This window comes from Thamnophis sirtalis, unplaced genomic scaffold, assembly GCF_051295495.1.
Source record: "Thamnophis sirtalis isolate CommonGarterSnake01/CBP01778 unplaced genomic scaffold, rThaSir2_p1.2 scaffold_15, whole genome shotgun sequence".
NCBI lineage: Eukaryota > Metazoa > Chordata > Lepidosauria > Squamata > Natricidae > Thamnophis > Thamnophis sirtalis.
Window position 1 is genome coordinate 7,033,923 of NW_028261395.1, and position 17,125 is coordinate 7,051,047.

Consider the following 17,125-nt stretch of genomic DNA (forward strand, 5'->3'; position numbering starts at 1 on the left):
TCAGGTACCCGCTTTAATCGGGCGCGCTTTAGTGGACCACGGTTTTGTCGTGCCACGTAATATGGTTCCACCACAAAACCGCGGTAGACTAAAGCGCGCTTGACGAAACCGCGTACCTGACGTCATCACAGCGCTCCAGGTGTGGTCTTACTAGGATTGTATAAAGTGGTGTTAATACTTTTTCCCTTTGCATAGTGTATTTTTCCCCTTTAGATACACTAACACAGGAAGTGACATTCAAATGTTACATTTTCATTGCATAGGATTCAACATTTAGACAGAAGTCGCTCCATGTAAGATAGGGAAAGCATCCTTGACTAAAGAAAAGGCAGTGTGTATGTATGTATCCAAACCCAGTAATTTAAAATATTGTAAAAATACAAACCCAAAAGTAACAGAAAGTGTGATCAGGGTATACTGGTACATGAAAAAAATGATTTTGTATTTAATGCTGAAATTAAACATAAATTATAAACATTTGTTTTTTTAAAAAAACACCCCTCTTGGGGAAATGTCTTAAGTTGAAAGAGGAAAAAGGAGAATGGCTCACTTAGGCCAGATACTGTAATAATAAGCTGTCCTCAATATTTACAAACAGAGAAAGTCAAATTATAAACTAAATAATACAGTAAGTTAAAGCTGCACTTTTATGTCTCTTTCTCTGCTGTTTAGAAAAATCCATGAAAACCGGACTGTTTGAGAGGAAGAGGAAGGCTCCTTGCTTCATCATGGTTGCCATCTTTTATAGAATAGAACAACAGAGTTGGAAGGGACCTTGGAGGTCTTCTAGTCCAACCCCCTGCTTAGGCAGGAAACCCTACACCACTTCAGACAAATGGTTGTCCAATCTCTTCTTAAAAACTTCCAGTGTTGAAGTATTCACAACTTCTGGAGGCAAATTGTTCCACTGGTTAATTGTTCTAACTGTCAGGAAATTTCTCCTTAGTTCTTAGTTGCTTCTTTCCTTGATTTGTTTCCACCCATTGCTTCTTGTCCTGCCCTCAAGTGCTTTGGCGAATAGGTTGATTCCTTGTTATTGTGGCAGCCCCTGAGATATTGGAACACTGCTATCATGTCGTTCCTAGTCCTTCTTTTCATCAAACTAGACATACCCAATTTCAGCAACCACCCTTCATATGTTTCAGCTTCCAGTTCCTATCCTTATTTGTAATGTTTTATTGATTTGACTGTAACTTCTTTGTTTGTTATGAGCTGCCCAGAATCATTGAGAGTTGAGTGGCATACACATTTAATAATAATTTATCATTTTTCAGAGTAATACAATTATCTCAAGAGCTAAAGAAAACCCAACCAACCTTTTGCAGTACAGTTCAGGCGTTGATTATGACCTTTAAAGACCTCATGAACCTATCCTACATTCTCTGCCAGCAGAGAATGCCTACTTTGGATCCTGTCGATCAAAGAACTCTTGACTATCAAGATCCAGAAGAGCCTCCTCTGTTGCAGTCCCTGCCCTTTTGGGACATGCTACCCTGTAAGATAAGATCTGCTCCCATTCTCCTATCTTTCTGTAGGTCCCTGAAGACATGGCTCTGCTGGTTGGTCTGGGAACCAAGTGGGTGAATTCCATGTTGCTGGATTGATGGCAGACTCCACCTCCCACTGCTTGCTCTCTGCTCTTCACCCATCCGTTTCGTCATCCTATTGTTGCATTCTCGTTGTGTTCTTTTTCATTGTTTATTTTGTTGTTCCATTGTTTTACTCCTCATTTTCTTCCTTTTTTATTATTGGAAGACCCCTTGAGTAGCGCTACAGCGAGGTATGTAGCAAATGGATTTAATAAATAAATATAGTTAAGAAATAAATCAAGGGTTTTTCTCTCCACCAAGGAAGAGGATCATCAAAGAAAAGCCCCCACCTCACACCCCAAATCCCTTTATTTATTTTATTTTTTTATTTATTAGACATTTATAGGCCGCCCTTTTCCCTGAGGGGACTCAGGGCGGCTTACAGTCAAAAAGGAAAGGGAGTGTAGGACAATACAAAAAGAAATGTGCACAAAAGTAAATTAAATAGTAAAACTCAACATTCACTCAACATTCGGGAGGGGCAAAGTAAACTTATCCCCAGGCCTGATGGGCTAGCCAGTTCTTGAGGGCTGTGCGGAAGGCCTGGACGGTGGTGAGGGTACGAATCTCCACGGGGAGATTGTTCCATAGTGTCGGAGCCGCCACAGAGAAGGCTCTCCTCCAAGTAGTCGCCAGTCGGCACTGACTGGCGGATGGAATACGGAGGAGGCCAACTCTATGCGATCTGATGGGACGCAGGGAGGTAATTGGCAGAAGGCGGTCTCTCAAATAGCCAGATCCACTACCATGGAGCGCTTTATAGGTGGTTAGTAAAAACCTTGAAGTGCACCCGGAGATCGACAGGTAGCCAGTGCAGCTCACGGAGGATCGGTGTTATGTGGGCGAACCGTGGTGCGCTCACAATCACTCGCGCGGCCGCATTCTGGACTAGCTGAAGTCTCCGGATGCTCTTCAAGGGCAGCCCCATGTAGAGCACATTACAGTATTCCAGCCTGGAGATCACAGCTGTTTCTAAAAAAATCAGATCAAGGGGTCCAGAATATTCTGTCCATGGTTACCAGTAATTGCCATAAAAATATCTAATTCACTAATAGCTCACGATATCTGAGATTGAAACTAGTATGAAAAGGACCCAGCTGTTTTTTTTAAGACCCCTTAGAACTTTAAGCCTATCAGCTTCTCAACAACTACCTCCTTCCTTAAACAGGTTGGAGAAACTGGAGGGAAATTGTCCATTACTGCTGGATCTTTCAATGGCTATTGAAAGAGGAAGAACCACCACTTCTTTCAAAGCAGCTGTTACCATCCCCTTCTATTCACTACTGCCTAAATAACCTAGTCCACTTCCTCAGGATTAGCAGACTCCAGCTCTCCCCAAATAAATTAGCAAGATTATGCTTAATCAATTCTCTGGGACTTGCAAATCCAGAATTCACCTAATGCCCAGGAGTTCACCATCAACCAAGTGTGAATTGGGCAGCCATATAAAAATACTAAACAAACAAACAAACAAACAAACAAACACAGTCAGAATAAGTGCCACTGTTGAAAAGAAATTACCAATTACCTCCACTAGACCGATTAGATCCCACAGATTAGGCCTCCTCCAAATCCCATCCGCCGGCCAGTGTCGACTGGCGACTACCCGGAGGAGAGCCTTCTCTGTGGCTGCTCCGACCCTCTGGAACGAACTCCCCGTGGAGATTCGAACCCTCACCACCCTCCAGGCCTTCCGCAAAGCCCTCAAAACCTGGTTGTTCCGACAGGCCTGGGGCTAAAGAGCTGTTGCCCCCGTCTCGAATGGTATGACTGTTGTGAGTTTTAAATTATATATTGTTATGTTGTTGTTTTTAAATCTTTTGTCTGTATCCCCCCTTCCCCGGTTCGAGTTGTGAGCCGCCCTGAGTCCCCTTCGGGGGGAAAAGGGCGGCATAGAAATTTAATAAACTGAACTGAACTGAACTAAAAAGCCCCTAGAATGGGATACTCTGCTTATTATCACTCATATATTACTTCTAATTGGCACACTGTGTTTTACCATGATATATCCATATAAAAAGTATGCATTGTGAATTGCATATAGGAGGTTTCAGTAGGTTTCCAGGTACAATACAGGCTGCTGATGATCACCTATAAAACCTTACGTTGCCCAGGGTTAGAATACTCAAAGCATTCACCTGTACTCCTGCCTGTCCACCAGTCTCTAAGGGTAAGCATGTTCCAGGTCCTGTCTGTGAAACACCTTATGGGATCTGGGAGACCTACTATATTTGTCACAGCACCTGCCAGGTGGAATAGCCTATCTCCTGGAGATTGGATGGCCTTCAACCCTATTGGCCTTTTCAAAAGACCCAATTTAATACGATCTAAATGTTTAAATGTTATCCTTGTGCTGATGGCAGATTTTATTTTTAATTAGGCATCTTTTGTTGTTTTTAATTTTTTTAAAAAAAGATTTCTCTTTTTATAATTGCTAGTCCACCCCCCCAAAAAAGAGTTACTTATGATGGCAGCCATATAAATTGGTATGTTGAATGAATGAATGAGTGAATGAATGAATGAATGAATGAATGAATGAATGAATGAATATGTACATATGTATCTTTACAAAAGAAAGCCAAACAACATGCAGTGGTTGTATGTGGAACAGGCAAAACTATATAGGAATGAAGATGAATTTTCTCAGGCACATACGATTTCTAGTGTAACAGGAGAACTCAGGTGGTGAAGTTCACAGAACGTGGCTTTTGGAGGACTAATTTTTTTAGCAAGTTTTTCATTCTTGTGTCACTAATGAAAAAGTCAACGGGCAAAGGAAAACCATCTATTTTGAGACCTTTAACTACAGGATGTTTATGATTTCTTACCTGTTGGTGATGGATAATGTTAGTCGAGAAAACTGATTTTAAGCTTTTAATGTCTACCTCAAATGCCTGGGTTTGCAAACATTAATTATACATATTTCTGAAATAGACCTAGGATGTTTCTATATTAAGAATTGGAGGGAATATATATAACCATTGCTATGTCCCAGGTCATGTAATCACCTTTTGCAACCTTCTGACAAGCAAAATCAAAGGGAAATCCAGATTCACTTAGCAATTGTGTTATTAACTTAACAACTACAACGATCCACTTAACAATTGTGACAAGAAAGGTAATAAAAATGGGCAAAACTCATTTAACGTTTCTCTTAGTAACAAAAATTTTGGACTCAGTTGTGGTTGTAAGTTTAGGATTACCTATATATATATATATATATATATATATTAATTTTGCTTGGCCCTTGGCTTCAAATAATCTTTCCCCCCTCTTTAACCCACTTCTACTGTGAACAAATCTACTTCCACTAGAACCAGCAGTTAATTTAATAAAAATAGAATGTTAATCCTGCAAGTAGTTTTTGTTTAGAGGGCTTAAAAGCCACAATCTTGCAAAGTGTGGGCTTTTGGGAAATTCATGCGCTTATAATTTCCTCTTTTTTCGTAGTAATTATTCAGATCATTTATTAGTTTTGACAAGCTGAAAAAAAAACGATAAAAGAAATATGCTTAGCCAGGTAGCATGCAGTAGAGAGAAAAGTATTTTTAATAGGTTGTTTTTTTAAAAAAGCAAAAACGATTTTTGCAGAAAATATATTACAAAAGTTAAGACTTAGAATATGCAGTGTCAGTATATAAAGAGGTAATAAAAGGCATGCTGGGATAACAGAAGGGAGAACAGGGAGAATTATAAATAGAAAAATCATCAAAGCTAGAAACCTGTTGCCATGGCACAAAGCACTCCAGTTTACAGAAAAAGATGATTATATTATTGCAATAATTGCATATTTTTTTCTTTTCGCCAAATCTGTTTGTTGTGGTTATCATTTGTTTTCCAATGACATCAAACCATGCTTTTCAGTGAAAAGTTAAGGTTAACCAGAGAACTTAACCCTTATATTCCCTTCCTACAGACCATAACAGTTGATCTCCAAACTTGGCTGTTTTCTTGCAGACATTTCATTACTCAAACTAGGTAACATCATCAGTGCAAGTAGCATTGATGATGTTACTTCGTTTGCGTAATGAATAGCAATAGCAATATAGCAATAGCAGTAGACTTATATACCGCTTCATAGGCCTTTCAGGCCTCTCTAAGCGGTTTACAGAGAGTCAGCATATTGCCCCCAACAATCCGGGTCCTCATTTTACCCACCTCGGAAGGATGGAAGGCTGAGTCAACCCTGAGCCGGTGAGATTTGAACCGCTGAACTGCTGATCTAGCAGTAGCCTGCAGTGCTGCATTTAACCACTGCGCCACCTTGGCTCTGCAAGAAAACAACCAGGCTCAGAGAGCAACTAGGACCCCACATTTCAACCCCGAGCTACAAATATTCTCCTTTATTCATGATAGTTGGTCTCGGGAGACAATCTATTTCAACCAAATAAAATACCCCTTTGCTATCTAGCTATCCTAAATGTGCTAAAATGCACTCACGGCTCTTAGAATTGTAATGTCTCGTTTCCCCCCTTTGACATGGACCCGGCAAACTTAAGGAATGAACAATTAACCACATTTTAAGAGCCAAGGTGGCGCAGTGGTTAAATGCAGCACTGCAGGCTACTGCTAGATCAGCAGGTCAGCGGTTCAAATCTCACCGGCTCAGGGTTGACTCAGCCTTCCATCCTTCCGAGGTGGGTAAAATGAGGACCCAGATTGTTGGGGGCAATATGCTGACTCTCTGTAAACCGCTTAGAGAGGCCTGAAAGGCCTATGAAGCGGTATATAAGTCTACTGCTATTGCTATTGCTATTCCAAGATGAGATCGTGGATCAGCTCAAGAATCAGTAGCATTAGAGATTTAGCAGACTGTGAAGTGAAAGGAGGGAGAAAAAGAAACATTCTGATTGGGTCTATGATGTATGGGTTGGATGATGATGATACACTCGGCATACATCACGCATAAAATCACTCAGGACTCTCCTAGTGCAATTGCCTGAGGTGAGAACTGCTTTTCATGTTCTTCTACTAAACTGTTCAAATTACCATTCTGTTGGTTACACTCCTCGGCTTCAGCTACAACTTCAATATCTGTTATCGGCTTTGGCTTGCCTACCTCCTTAGGAGGCAGAATGTAATTTTTATTTATCTGGCCGTACATATTGGCCACCGATTTTTCAATGTCTGCTAAGTTGTGGATATTTTTAAGAATCCCCTTCAGTTGCTTGCGAGAAGAATCGCCAGGCTCTGACACACAAGCCTGCGATGACCCCGTGGCTTGCTTGGAGCTCGACCTGGTACATTTTGTCACATGTAGAAGTTGGGTGCTTTGAATGGGCGAGGAAAGCCTTTGAAGGGGAGGGAAGGGGAGCGCTAATGAGGGAGGAGGCAGAAGTGGAGGGGATGGAGAAGGAGGTGGGAGTGGCAGAGGGGGTTTGGGTAGGTCTTGAATGCTTTGTGTTTCATCCTCAGACATTTGGATCTTAAAAGGGGAAGGCGTTGACATACGGCTTGGCAGAGGGGATAACTGTTCAGGATTGTCATGATCAGTGATGGCAATGGATGGTGCTGTTGATGTTCTGAGTTCAGCCCCCTCAGAACATGCTTGGAAAGAAGAAAAAGAAAGTGCAGGAGATCCTGAAGAGGGAAGAAAACATTCAGAAGTTGGTTCTACTGTTCTCTCTTCCTCTTGGGCCCAGGTGCCACTTGCCAGAGAAAGCCCACATTTCTTTTCTTGGCATTTCATTGGTTGCATTTCTTGCAGAGCCTGCTGCTCAAACTGCCTTGCTTTCTCTCTAACCGATGTCCTTGTGCCATTGTTGGTCTTCAGGACTAGGCTGCTTCTATTAGGTCTTCTTTGGTGCGTCCTAACCCTGTCCTTCTTCACTCTGTTTTTCTCCTGGTCCCAGTGAATCGGGTCCATAATGAGCAAAATATTTTTCTTGGTAAGCTGGCTTGGTAAAGTCCAGGCACGCTCGATGTCTTTCAAAGTGCCGCTCAACAGAACGTTTTTCAAAGCTGGCTTTGAACGAAAGAAATGGGGCACTGCGTATTGGCTTTCGTGTAACAACTCAGAAGTAGAACTATGCAATGCACTCTCAGCGTACAGAGGGTTTTGGATAGTTAAGGGAGTCTCGTCAGATAATAATGTAATATTGCTTGCAGATTTGGGGAAATTGTTTTTCAACGTTCCTTTGATATTAGACTGCTTGTGGGCCTCGATTGCGCGAGAAGCGAAGCTGCTAATAACTCTCTGACGGTCTCCTCCCTCTAATAATACATTTTTTCTCCTGCTTTGTTGAAAACGGTAGAGAAGGAAAAGACTTGAAAGGAAAGAAAACCACAAATGAGAAAGCATGCATGGGAAAAACAATATGAATGCAGTGAATATGAAACAGAAAATGATTAAAAAGTCTACGTTCTTCTGTGACCCGTCAAAACCGCGTTCCACAAAAGCGCGGTCGACGAAATCGCGTATGTGACGTCATCACAGCGTGACGAAAAAGATCGAAAAATTGAAATAAAAATTAAATTACAGCAAGCCGATTCACATAAAGGTAAGCGTTAGGTTAAGGGTTAGGGTTAGGGTTAGGTTAAGGGTTAGGGTTAGGTTTAGAGCGTTAGCGTTACGTTTAGCGTTAGGTTAAGGGTTAGCGTTAGGTTTTTCGTTAGGTTAAGGGTTAGGTTTAGGGTTAGGTTTAGGGTTAGGTTAAGGGTTAGGTTTAGGGTTAGGTTTGGGGGGGTTAGGGTAAGGTTTTCGCTTTATTTTTATATTTTTCGATCTTTTTCGTCGCGCTGTGATGACGTCACATACGCGCTTTCGTCTACCGCGATTTTGTTGTCCGCCGTTTTGTCGTGGAACCACGTTCTTCTAGGTTATCTAAGAATCTAGATCTAGCATAATTAATCTACATGTAATTAATCTACTAAATCACAGAAAGCTATTTACTACTTCACTGGGGGAAAGGGTATAATAAGTAAATTAAAATATTACAGGATGTAGTCTGCAATCCACATTTGAAACAGGATCAAATTTCTCTGTCTAATTATTTATTTATAGCTAATATTGCTGGAGGGACAAAATGTTACAGAAAGCATATTTTGGGTCATATCAAATTGCACTTGTGATTTTAATAGAATTATAGAGATGGAAGGGACCTCTGGTCACCTGATCCATCCCCGTGGTAACGGCTAAGATTTGCTAAAGCATTTCAGACAGATGGCTAACCATCTCTTTGATGACCTCCAGTGAAGGGAAATATGACAACTATTAGACATGTGAAGACTGGGGGGGGGGAAACCTCCCCTCAAGCTTCTGTTCTGGTGGTTAAATATATCTAATTGTTTTAACTGTCCCTTATATGATTTCATTTCTAGTCCCCTCATCATCTTCCCTCGTGCTGGAGTGGCAGGCACAAGGGAAGGAGGAGGAGCAAGGAGAAGAAAGAGAGAAAGCATCCTCCCCTCATGCTGGCCGCTCCGTTGCCCATTTCTCCATTGCAGCGCAGCGCCCAGGATCCACTTGGATAGCGGGAGTCGGGTAATTAAACAACCGGTTCAAATGATCCAGCTGAATCGCACCACTGTGTGCACTACCCCAAACTACGGTCAGTATTCCAAATGATATGGATCCCTTGTTCTTGTTAATACAGGTAGGCCTCAACTTACGAACTACAACTGAACCCAAATTTTGATTTTGTTACGTTAGAAATTTATTAAATGAGTTTGCTCTGTTTATGAATTTTCTTGCCCACGTTTGTTAAGTGAATCACTGCAGTTTTTAAATTAGTAACACGGTTGTTAAGTGAATCTGGTTCCCCCATTGACTTTTGCTTGTCAGAAGATTCACAAAAGGGGATCCCATGACTCCGGGGACACTGCAACCGTCATAAGTGTGAGTCAGTTGCCAAGCAGCCAAACGTTTAATCACGTGACCATGGGGAGGCTGAAATGGTCATAAGTGTGAAAAATGTTAATAAGTCACTTTTTTTCAGTGCCGCTGTAACTTTGAATGCTCACTAACTGAACTGCTGAATTGTCTAAACAGGCATTTGCCGTTTTAGCAGTTGCATCATCCTGTCAACTCATGTTGTCAACTTGTGATCCATTAGAATACTCCAATCCTTTTCAAATCTACTACTGCCGGTTCACCGACAAAAGGGCGCCCGACAAAACCGCGGTGACAAAACCGCGAGTTCTAAACCGCGCTGACGAATGAGCGCTGAAGCGCGCCAACAACAGCGTGCCAACAGAAGCGCGCTCTAAACCTAACCCTAAACCTAAGCCTAACCCTTACCTTAACTTAAATCGTGCTTCTGTCGGTGCGCTGTTGTTGGCGCATTGATGACGGCGTGGTTTTTGTGGCGTGGTTTTGTCAGCACGCTTTTGTTGTGTGCGCATTTGTCGGGTCACGCTACTGCCTGCCAGGTTAGTTGTCCCCAATCCTATACATGTGCTTTTTATTGAAATAACTGGGGGGAAGGAGTATTGTCTACCCAGCAACAGCCTGTGCTGCGCCCTGATTGGTTGGGACGAAGCACAGCCTGTGATTGGATAACAAGGTGACAGTTAGTGACAGTTGCTTGTGCCTGAGAGTATAAATACCGTGTCAGTTGAAACAGAATCTGAATCGCTGTCATCTTCTAATAAACATCTTGCTCTCTGAATCCATGGCTCCTGCGTCTTTCCCTCAACTAATACACAATACACAAAACTTTTCATTTTTTATCACCAGTTGTAACTCTGTAAATTTTATTTGTTTAATTCCATTCTTCAAGCCTGCCTAATCCTTTTCAAAAAAAAAATCTTCTTATTTTCTAATTGTTCTTTCTAGTTTTGGATCATCTGTGAGGACATAAAGCCTTTTAAAAATAGAAATCATAGTTAGTCCATTAAGCAGTTTTCCAAGAAAATACTTTTAGGAACAGTGATTGATCTACCATGTCTGTCTTTTTTTCTCCATCTCCTCTACTTGTTCTGATCAGCCTCAGTTTAGCATAGCTTAGTTGCAGGTAGGAGAAACAAAATCAAGCTATAATTACAAAACCTCAGTTGTTTAACTGAGATTATTCTGATGTTAATGTTAATGTGACCTCTAATAAATGAAAGGTATTAGGATTGTGACTTGTTTTTGACTGCGGAGAAATGTCATTAACACCAATAACTTGAAGGGCCTTGAATCTATTTGCTGTAATTTATTGGAACACTGCTTTTAATCTTTTATATCTAGCTTCCTTTGGAGACTAGTGCATAGAATCTAGGAACTGCATACTAGAAAAATAAAATAATTGTATTTATTATTTTTTATTATTTTTTAAAAAAACACAATTGTTTCCATTTTCTACTATATTTGCCACTACTAGGAGAGTTTACTTACTGATGCCTACACGTCCAAAGACAAATAAAAAAAAAGAAAATGAAAAATGAATTTAATTTCAAAATGCTATCTGTAGATGCTTTGTGCAATTCACAACACAGATTTCAACTGAAAACAGAATGAGATCCCCAAAGAAATTAGAAAAGTAAAAGAAAAGAGATATTGTCTTTGGAGTACTTATTGCTTAAATTTTCAGGAATTATTAAGTATTGGCATTAAACAGTTCAAGTGCATCGTGAAATACATACTTATTTTGCAACGGGATTGTTAAAGATTGTTTTGCTATGGTGCATTTAAGCAAACATGTTTTAATCAAGGGAGTTTCTGTATATCTTCTGTATCCATCCCTTCAATGGATTTTTTAAAAAGTCCAATTACTAAAGGCAGCTCTATCCATTTCCCGAGGCAGCCTGACCCAATAGAGCTTGATTAATGCTCAGCTTGAATCTACGCTTTGAGTATAAAGTTTTTGTAGATATTGAAAATACTATTCAAGTTTCCACCCATGGAATATTCAGCTTTTTTTGGCTCACGTTACATGCAAAAGTTTGAATTTTACTTTACGTACTCCTTCCTATTTATATGTGGCATTTGAACATCTTGACATAATTTTCCAACTACCCAAAAAAAAAACACTTTGCATTCAAGACATTTTGTCAGAATTTGAATAACACTAGTTTTGGACAAGTCTCAAATGGCTATATGATGGTGATGATTAGCCAAACAAATGTCTATGGGAATTCTTAATCATCTAGGTCAGGGCTGTTAAACTAGTGGCCCGTGGGCTGGATGCATCATGTGCTGGCCACACCCATGGCCGGTTTAGTGAAGGGGAAGAAAGTCCCGATATGTCACATGACTCTGCTGTGATGACGTGGGTTTCACAGCCCTGATCCTCATGATCAGTGGTGGGTTTCAAAAATTGTTCGAACCTACTCTGTGGGTGTGGCCTCCTTTGTGGGAGTGGCTTGTTGCCCATGTGACCGGATATGAAGATGCCGACGACACTTGTCAGAACCACCTTAAATTACCTCACACACAGCACTGGCATGCATAAGAATAGGATGTAAACTTGTTTTTTGAAAGGCATCTTTGGTTTGCGTTAAAACAACTTCAACACACGCAATGTTCTGATTGCACCACAAACGCAGGAGTCATCCTTACCTTTCACAGAGGCCCCGAGTTTTATAAATATGAGCATGATAGTGTAGAATAATCATATCCAAGGACCAGTGGTGGGTTTCAAAAAATGTTGGAACCTCTTCTGTAGGTGTGTCCTGCTTTCCGGGTCCACTGGTGGAACCTCTTCTAACCGGTTCGGTAGATTTGACGAACCGGTTCTACCGAATAGGTGCAAATTGGTAGGAACCCACCTCTGCTCATGATTGTCCCAAAGGTGCTTTCAAAGGGCAACTGGACTTTCTTTTTTTTTTTTAAACTTGGAAGTTTCTTGGATGAGAACGAAATGTTTTCAAAGGAAAAAAACCAAGGAAGTCCAGTTGTCTTTTGAAAGCATCTTTGGGAATGTTAGCCAAATACGTTAAACAGTAAACGGCCCACTAAAGATCAACCAAGGCCATTCTCATCAGCAACGACAAGGCAAGCCACTACAATATAAATTGAAGCAAGCCCCACTCTTACTATGACTATTGTCAGCTGAAGCCATTGGTTTGTTTAGATTGATCTAAACCCTTAGAGGTTCACTCGGTTCTATATAGAGCCGAGGTGGCGCAGTGGTTAAATGCAGCACTGCAGGCTACTTCAGCTGACTGCTAGTTCTGCAGTTCGGCTGTTCAAATCTCACCGGCTCAGGGTTGACTCAGCCTTTCATACTTCCGAGGTGGGTAAAATGAAGACCCGGATTGTTGTTGGGGGCAATATGCTGACTCTGTAAACCGCTTAGAGAGGGCTGAAAGCCCTATGAAGCGGTATATAAGTCTAACTGCTATTGCTATATTCCAAGCAGCTTTGCGGGAAGAGCAATAATACAGAATATTGGCTTTCTATATACTTTGGATTTTTTTTACTTAATTCTGACTACATTCTTGCCAATGATCCTTTGAATCCTCCTCTTCCTTTCCCCAAATTTGCTGTCATCCTGCCTGTATCCCTTTTCTTATTCACTGAACTCTCTTTGGTCTAGAATCTCAGGGGTGTCAAACTGGTGGCCTGCGGGCTGGGTGCACAGGCCACACCCAACCCAGCTCCGTGAAAGGAAAAACCATAATCAAATGTCATGTGACGGCAATGTGATGCCTCGAGTTTGACACCTGTGGTCTAGAGATACATCATTCAAAGTCCAATCTTAATAAGGCCTACTGTATGCTATTTTCATAGATTGATGAAATCCAGTCTCCTCTGGAGCGTGTAGGAAGAAATGTTAAAACCAGTATAGCCTATTCACTTTTCTCTCCTATCCCTGTTTCAATTTTGGTAGAAATTGGTAGAAATGCATTGATTCTGTCAGCCTTTTGACATTTTGCATACATTTGCTTTCATTAGTTCTTCCCAATGCACTAAACAGAATTCACTTGTACAGGAAGGTACACGCTGGACTTGACAAATTACCTAATCCTGTGATATCAAAAATAAATTTGCATACTTTAAAATATGTTTAAAAAAATCTACAAAAAGTTTCTGAAATATGCTTAGTACGTACACAGATGATCTCCCACTTGGTATACCAAATTGACAGTAACGCTTGTCACAATTCTCTTACGTGTCCAAATTTTTCCTACATGCTTCTGCTTACACAGTTACCATTTCTTTATCCTCCTTTGATAAATGCACTATTCCCCCATGATGTTCACCAACATGTGGTTGATATTTAGAAGATTATATATTAATTTGCTTAGCCATGATGACTGTAATTTCTAAAGTCTCAAAATTATACCCTGCGTTATTAGCATTTTAAATTTCATTGAAAACTTACATGGTGCTGTCACCCAGTTCTTCGTAGAGATTATTGGCAGGGATGCTTGCTGATTTGCCAGCTGGTAAGGCCATCTGGATGCGAGCTGTCTTTGCACATTCAGCTTGTCTCCTTTGGTGAAATCATATGGGGAAGAAGCGAAGAGATTTGAAGGGAATCAAAGAATGCTTCTAATAAGCCCACACTGGTAGAAACAGTCATGTGGAGAATTCATTAGAGGTTTTCATCTGTTAATTGGTGCTAATGCTAACCATTTGAAAATACTGCAAACAGGATAAAATCGTAGCTTCTTGCTACAGATAGACTCAGTTCTGTTACAATGGAATATTGTACTGGTGTTTTTGTGCACGATTGACTAGAAAGTTCTTGAAAAGCCGAACAATGAACTCAAGTTCTCTAAAATGAATAACTGGGATATTTAAAACTATAAATATAGCTCCTATTTTCTTACAATCTAAGCTGAAAAAAGAAAAGGGGCTGGGATTATAGAGGAGATAAATATCTCAAGTACCACTGAATTAATAGATTTACCTTATTAGGTTGTTTGACATTTTGTACTACTGTCCTACTGATACATATATATATCCTTCTTTTTGAAACCATTGTACCCAAAAGCTAAACTTTTGCATATTCATACACAAGGCAAATAAAGTTTAAAAATAAAATACTTACTCTTTAAATCTGTTTTGTAATGCAGAATGGTAAAACAGAAATAAGAGAATAAACAGTGAGATTCACATAGAAAAATAATTCAGAAAATTCTTAACACTTTATAGGGTACATATTTTTAGGTCTCCATTCCCAATCCTTAATTATTTTGACTAATCCATTAGAGATAGTTTAATAAATTAATAGGATATCTTTAATTAGGTGACCTTTAATAAAAAAATAGCTATTTAGTTGCAATTAATGCTGTGATAACTGCCATTAAACTACCATCTTACAAAAATCCCTCCCTCCTTTGAAAGAGCCATAGAATAATATACCTTCTATGGGAAAGCTAGTATTTTATTAAAACATGGATTTATGCAGGTTTAGTAGATTAAAACTAACACAGGCTAACTCTTAATAAAGGAGTAACCTCAGTGGTGGGTTTCCATTTTTTTATTAGCAGTTTGCTCATGCGTGCGGCACTTCTGCGCATGTGCAGAAGTGTCCGGGCGGGTGGCCAGAGCCTCCCGCCACCGCTCGATGTGGGCCAAACTGGGCCAAACTGGGAGCAACCCATCTATGAGTAACCTGGTAGGTTATTGTAAACTAAAAATATATATTACATTATTGGAGAAAAAGATGGAATAAGCCAGATTTGTTCTATTAACATTATCGCCAGGAAGGTGCGATGCCTTAGCAGTTAAAGACACGGAGCTTATTGGCTGGAAAGCGGACAAGTGCCCATCTTTGCCTAGTTCCTGCCTGGCAAAAACATGCAAATGGAAGTAGATAAATAGGTACCACTTTGGTGGGGAGGAAAAGGCACTTTGTGACATCATGCTGGCCACATGACCATGGAAACATCTTCAAATGGTGCTTGAAATGGGGAGGAGCACTGCCCCCTATAGACAACAACGACAAGCAGAGTACAATCCATAGGGCTCCTTTCCTTTCCTTCCCAGGTGCTGGTTTTGATTTTTAAAACTTTCCATGGCATGGCTCGTCCAATCAGATCTGGCAAAAGAGGCATGCTACAGGGCCCGTCGCTCTAGAACAGTGGTTCCTAAACAGCGGTGGGTTCCGGATCCCGTTCCAACTGGTATGATTGGAACGGGCCCAGCGTCGCCCACATGATAATTTCTTGTGAAATTTTAATAATTTTAATAAATAAATAAATAAACCAAATAATCTGGTCTCAGGGACCAAATAGAATAGTAGTTCACTTCTTTCTATAAGTCTGTCTGCCAGCGTAGTATTTTACCGTTTGATAATAGCTATTCAGTTCAATTCTTTATCCGAAAATCCTGCATTGGAAGTTATTGTCTGTGGACAAGGCCTGGAGGCAGAATGAGCAGAATCTACCTGAATACATATTCTTGGTTGTAATCTAGTATAGTTTTATTAAAATGTCCACACCTAGATATACATTTAGGCTTCTTTCCAATTTGTAAGACTCTGCAGCAGGAGTGAAAATTGAACATCGAATAGAGGAAGGACTCCTACAGTTACAACATATTTCTATATCAACTATTACAATTACTTGTATTATTCTTTTTCTTATTAAATTAAATTAAATTAAATTCTTTTAGGTTATACGTTGTGTTTCTGGCGTTTGGCCATATTAGTTTTTCATTCATCTCCATGTACATTTTACCATGTAGGAGCCAAGGTGGCGCAGTGGTTAAATGCAGCACTGCAGGCTACTGCTAGATCAGCAGGTCAGCGGTTCAAATCTCACTGGCTCAGGGTTGACTCAGCCTTCCATCCTTCCGAGGTGGGTAAAATGAGGACCCAGATTGTTGGGGGCAATATGCTGACTCTCTGTAAACCGCTTAGAGAGGCCTGAAAGGCCTATGAAGCGGTATATAAGTCTACTGCTATTGCTATTGCTATTGCTATTTTGGCGCTCACAAGCTATACACAAACCTGTACTTGCATTTTTCATCCAGATTTTAAATCACACAATTTTAGACAATTTTAGAATAATGGTATATCTCTGAATTTTGTTTGTATATATCCATGATGAATATTCATTTATTAAATTATAAAATCATCCATTTCCCTCCTAGAGGGATTATGGGTAGTGGACAAATACAATATTGACATTAGCAAATAGTGGACAAATAAATAAAAACATTGGACAAATAAATAAAAACATTGGACAAATAAATCAAAACATTAAGTAGTAAATATATAGTAAATATGCCCATTATTAATTCATTTATCTTTGGCCCATAATTATTATTTTCTTTGTGTGTAGACTATTGAAACTTCAAAAATTATTGCTCCATAGGAAATAACAATGTTTTCTTTTTATTATTTTCCTACAATGCTACAACAATACTCATTCCCATAAGCAAACAAGCAATTGAAAATTCATTTAACTTTAAAGCTCTTTTTTTTTAATAATCTGGAAAAAATTCATTGAATGTTAAACAAATTGGAATGTTAAACAAATTGTATTGCGAAATGTTTTATTACAAAGGGAATGCTTCCATTTTATGGGCATCAGTAATGATGGTTATGTTCATTTAAGTATAATTTTTCCACTATGTAGCAGACTTCATCTGTTATTTTGCTAGCATTTATGGCTGCCAATTAAGGCATAAGAAAAGCTACAGAAAAAGAAAAATA

The 17,125-nt window shown here is 39.9% G+C and overlaps 1 protein-coding gene and 1 pseudogene across 1 annotated transcript in view; both read right to left on the minus strand.

The window, feature by feature from the left end:
- Nucleotides 1-17,125, minus strand: part of PCDH15 (protocadherin related 15) — an 810,754-nt gene that overhangs the window by 22,580 nt on the left and 771,049 nt on the right. Inside the window, exon 35 of the mRNA XM_087701782.1 lies at nt 13,841-13,951. Coding sequence (XP_087557908.1) covers nt 13,841-13,951 — 111 coding nt within the window. The remainder of the gene's footprint in view (nt 1-13,840; nt 13,952-17,125) is intronic.
- On the minus strand, nt 6,350-8,256 carry LOC106537756 (protocadherin-15 pseudogene; annotated as a pseudogene).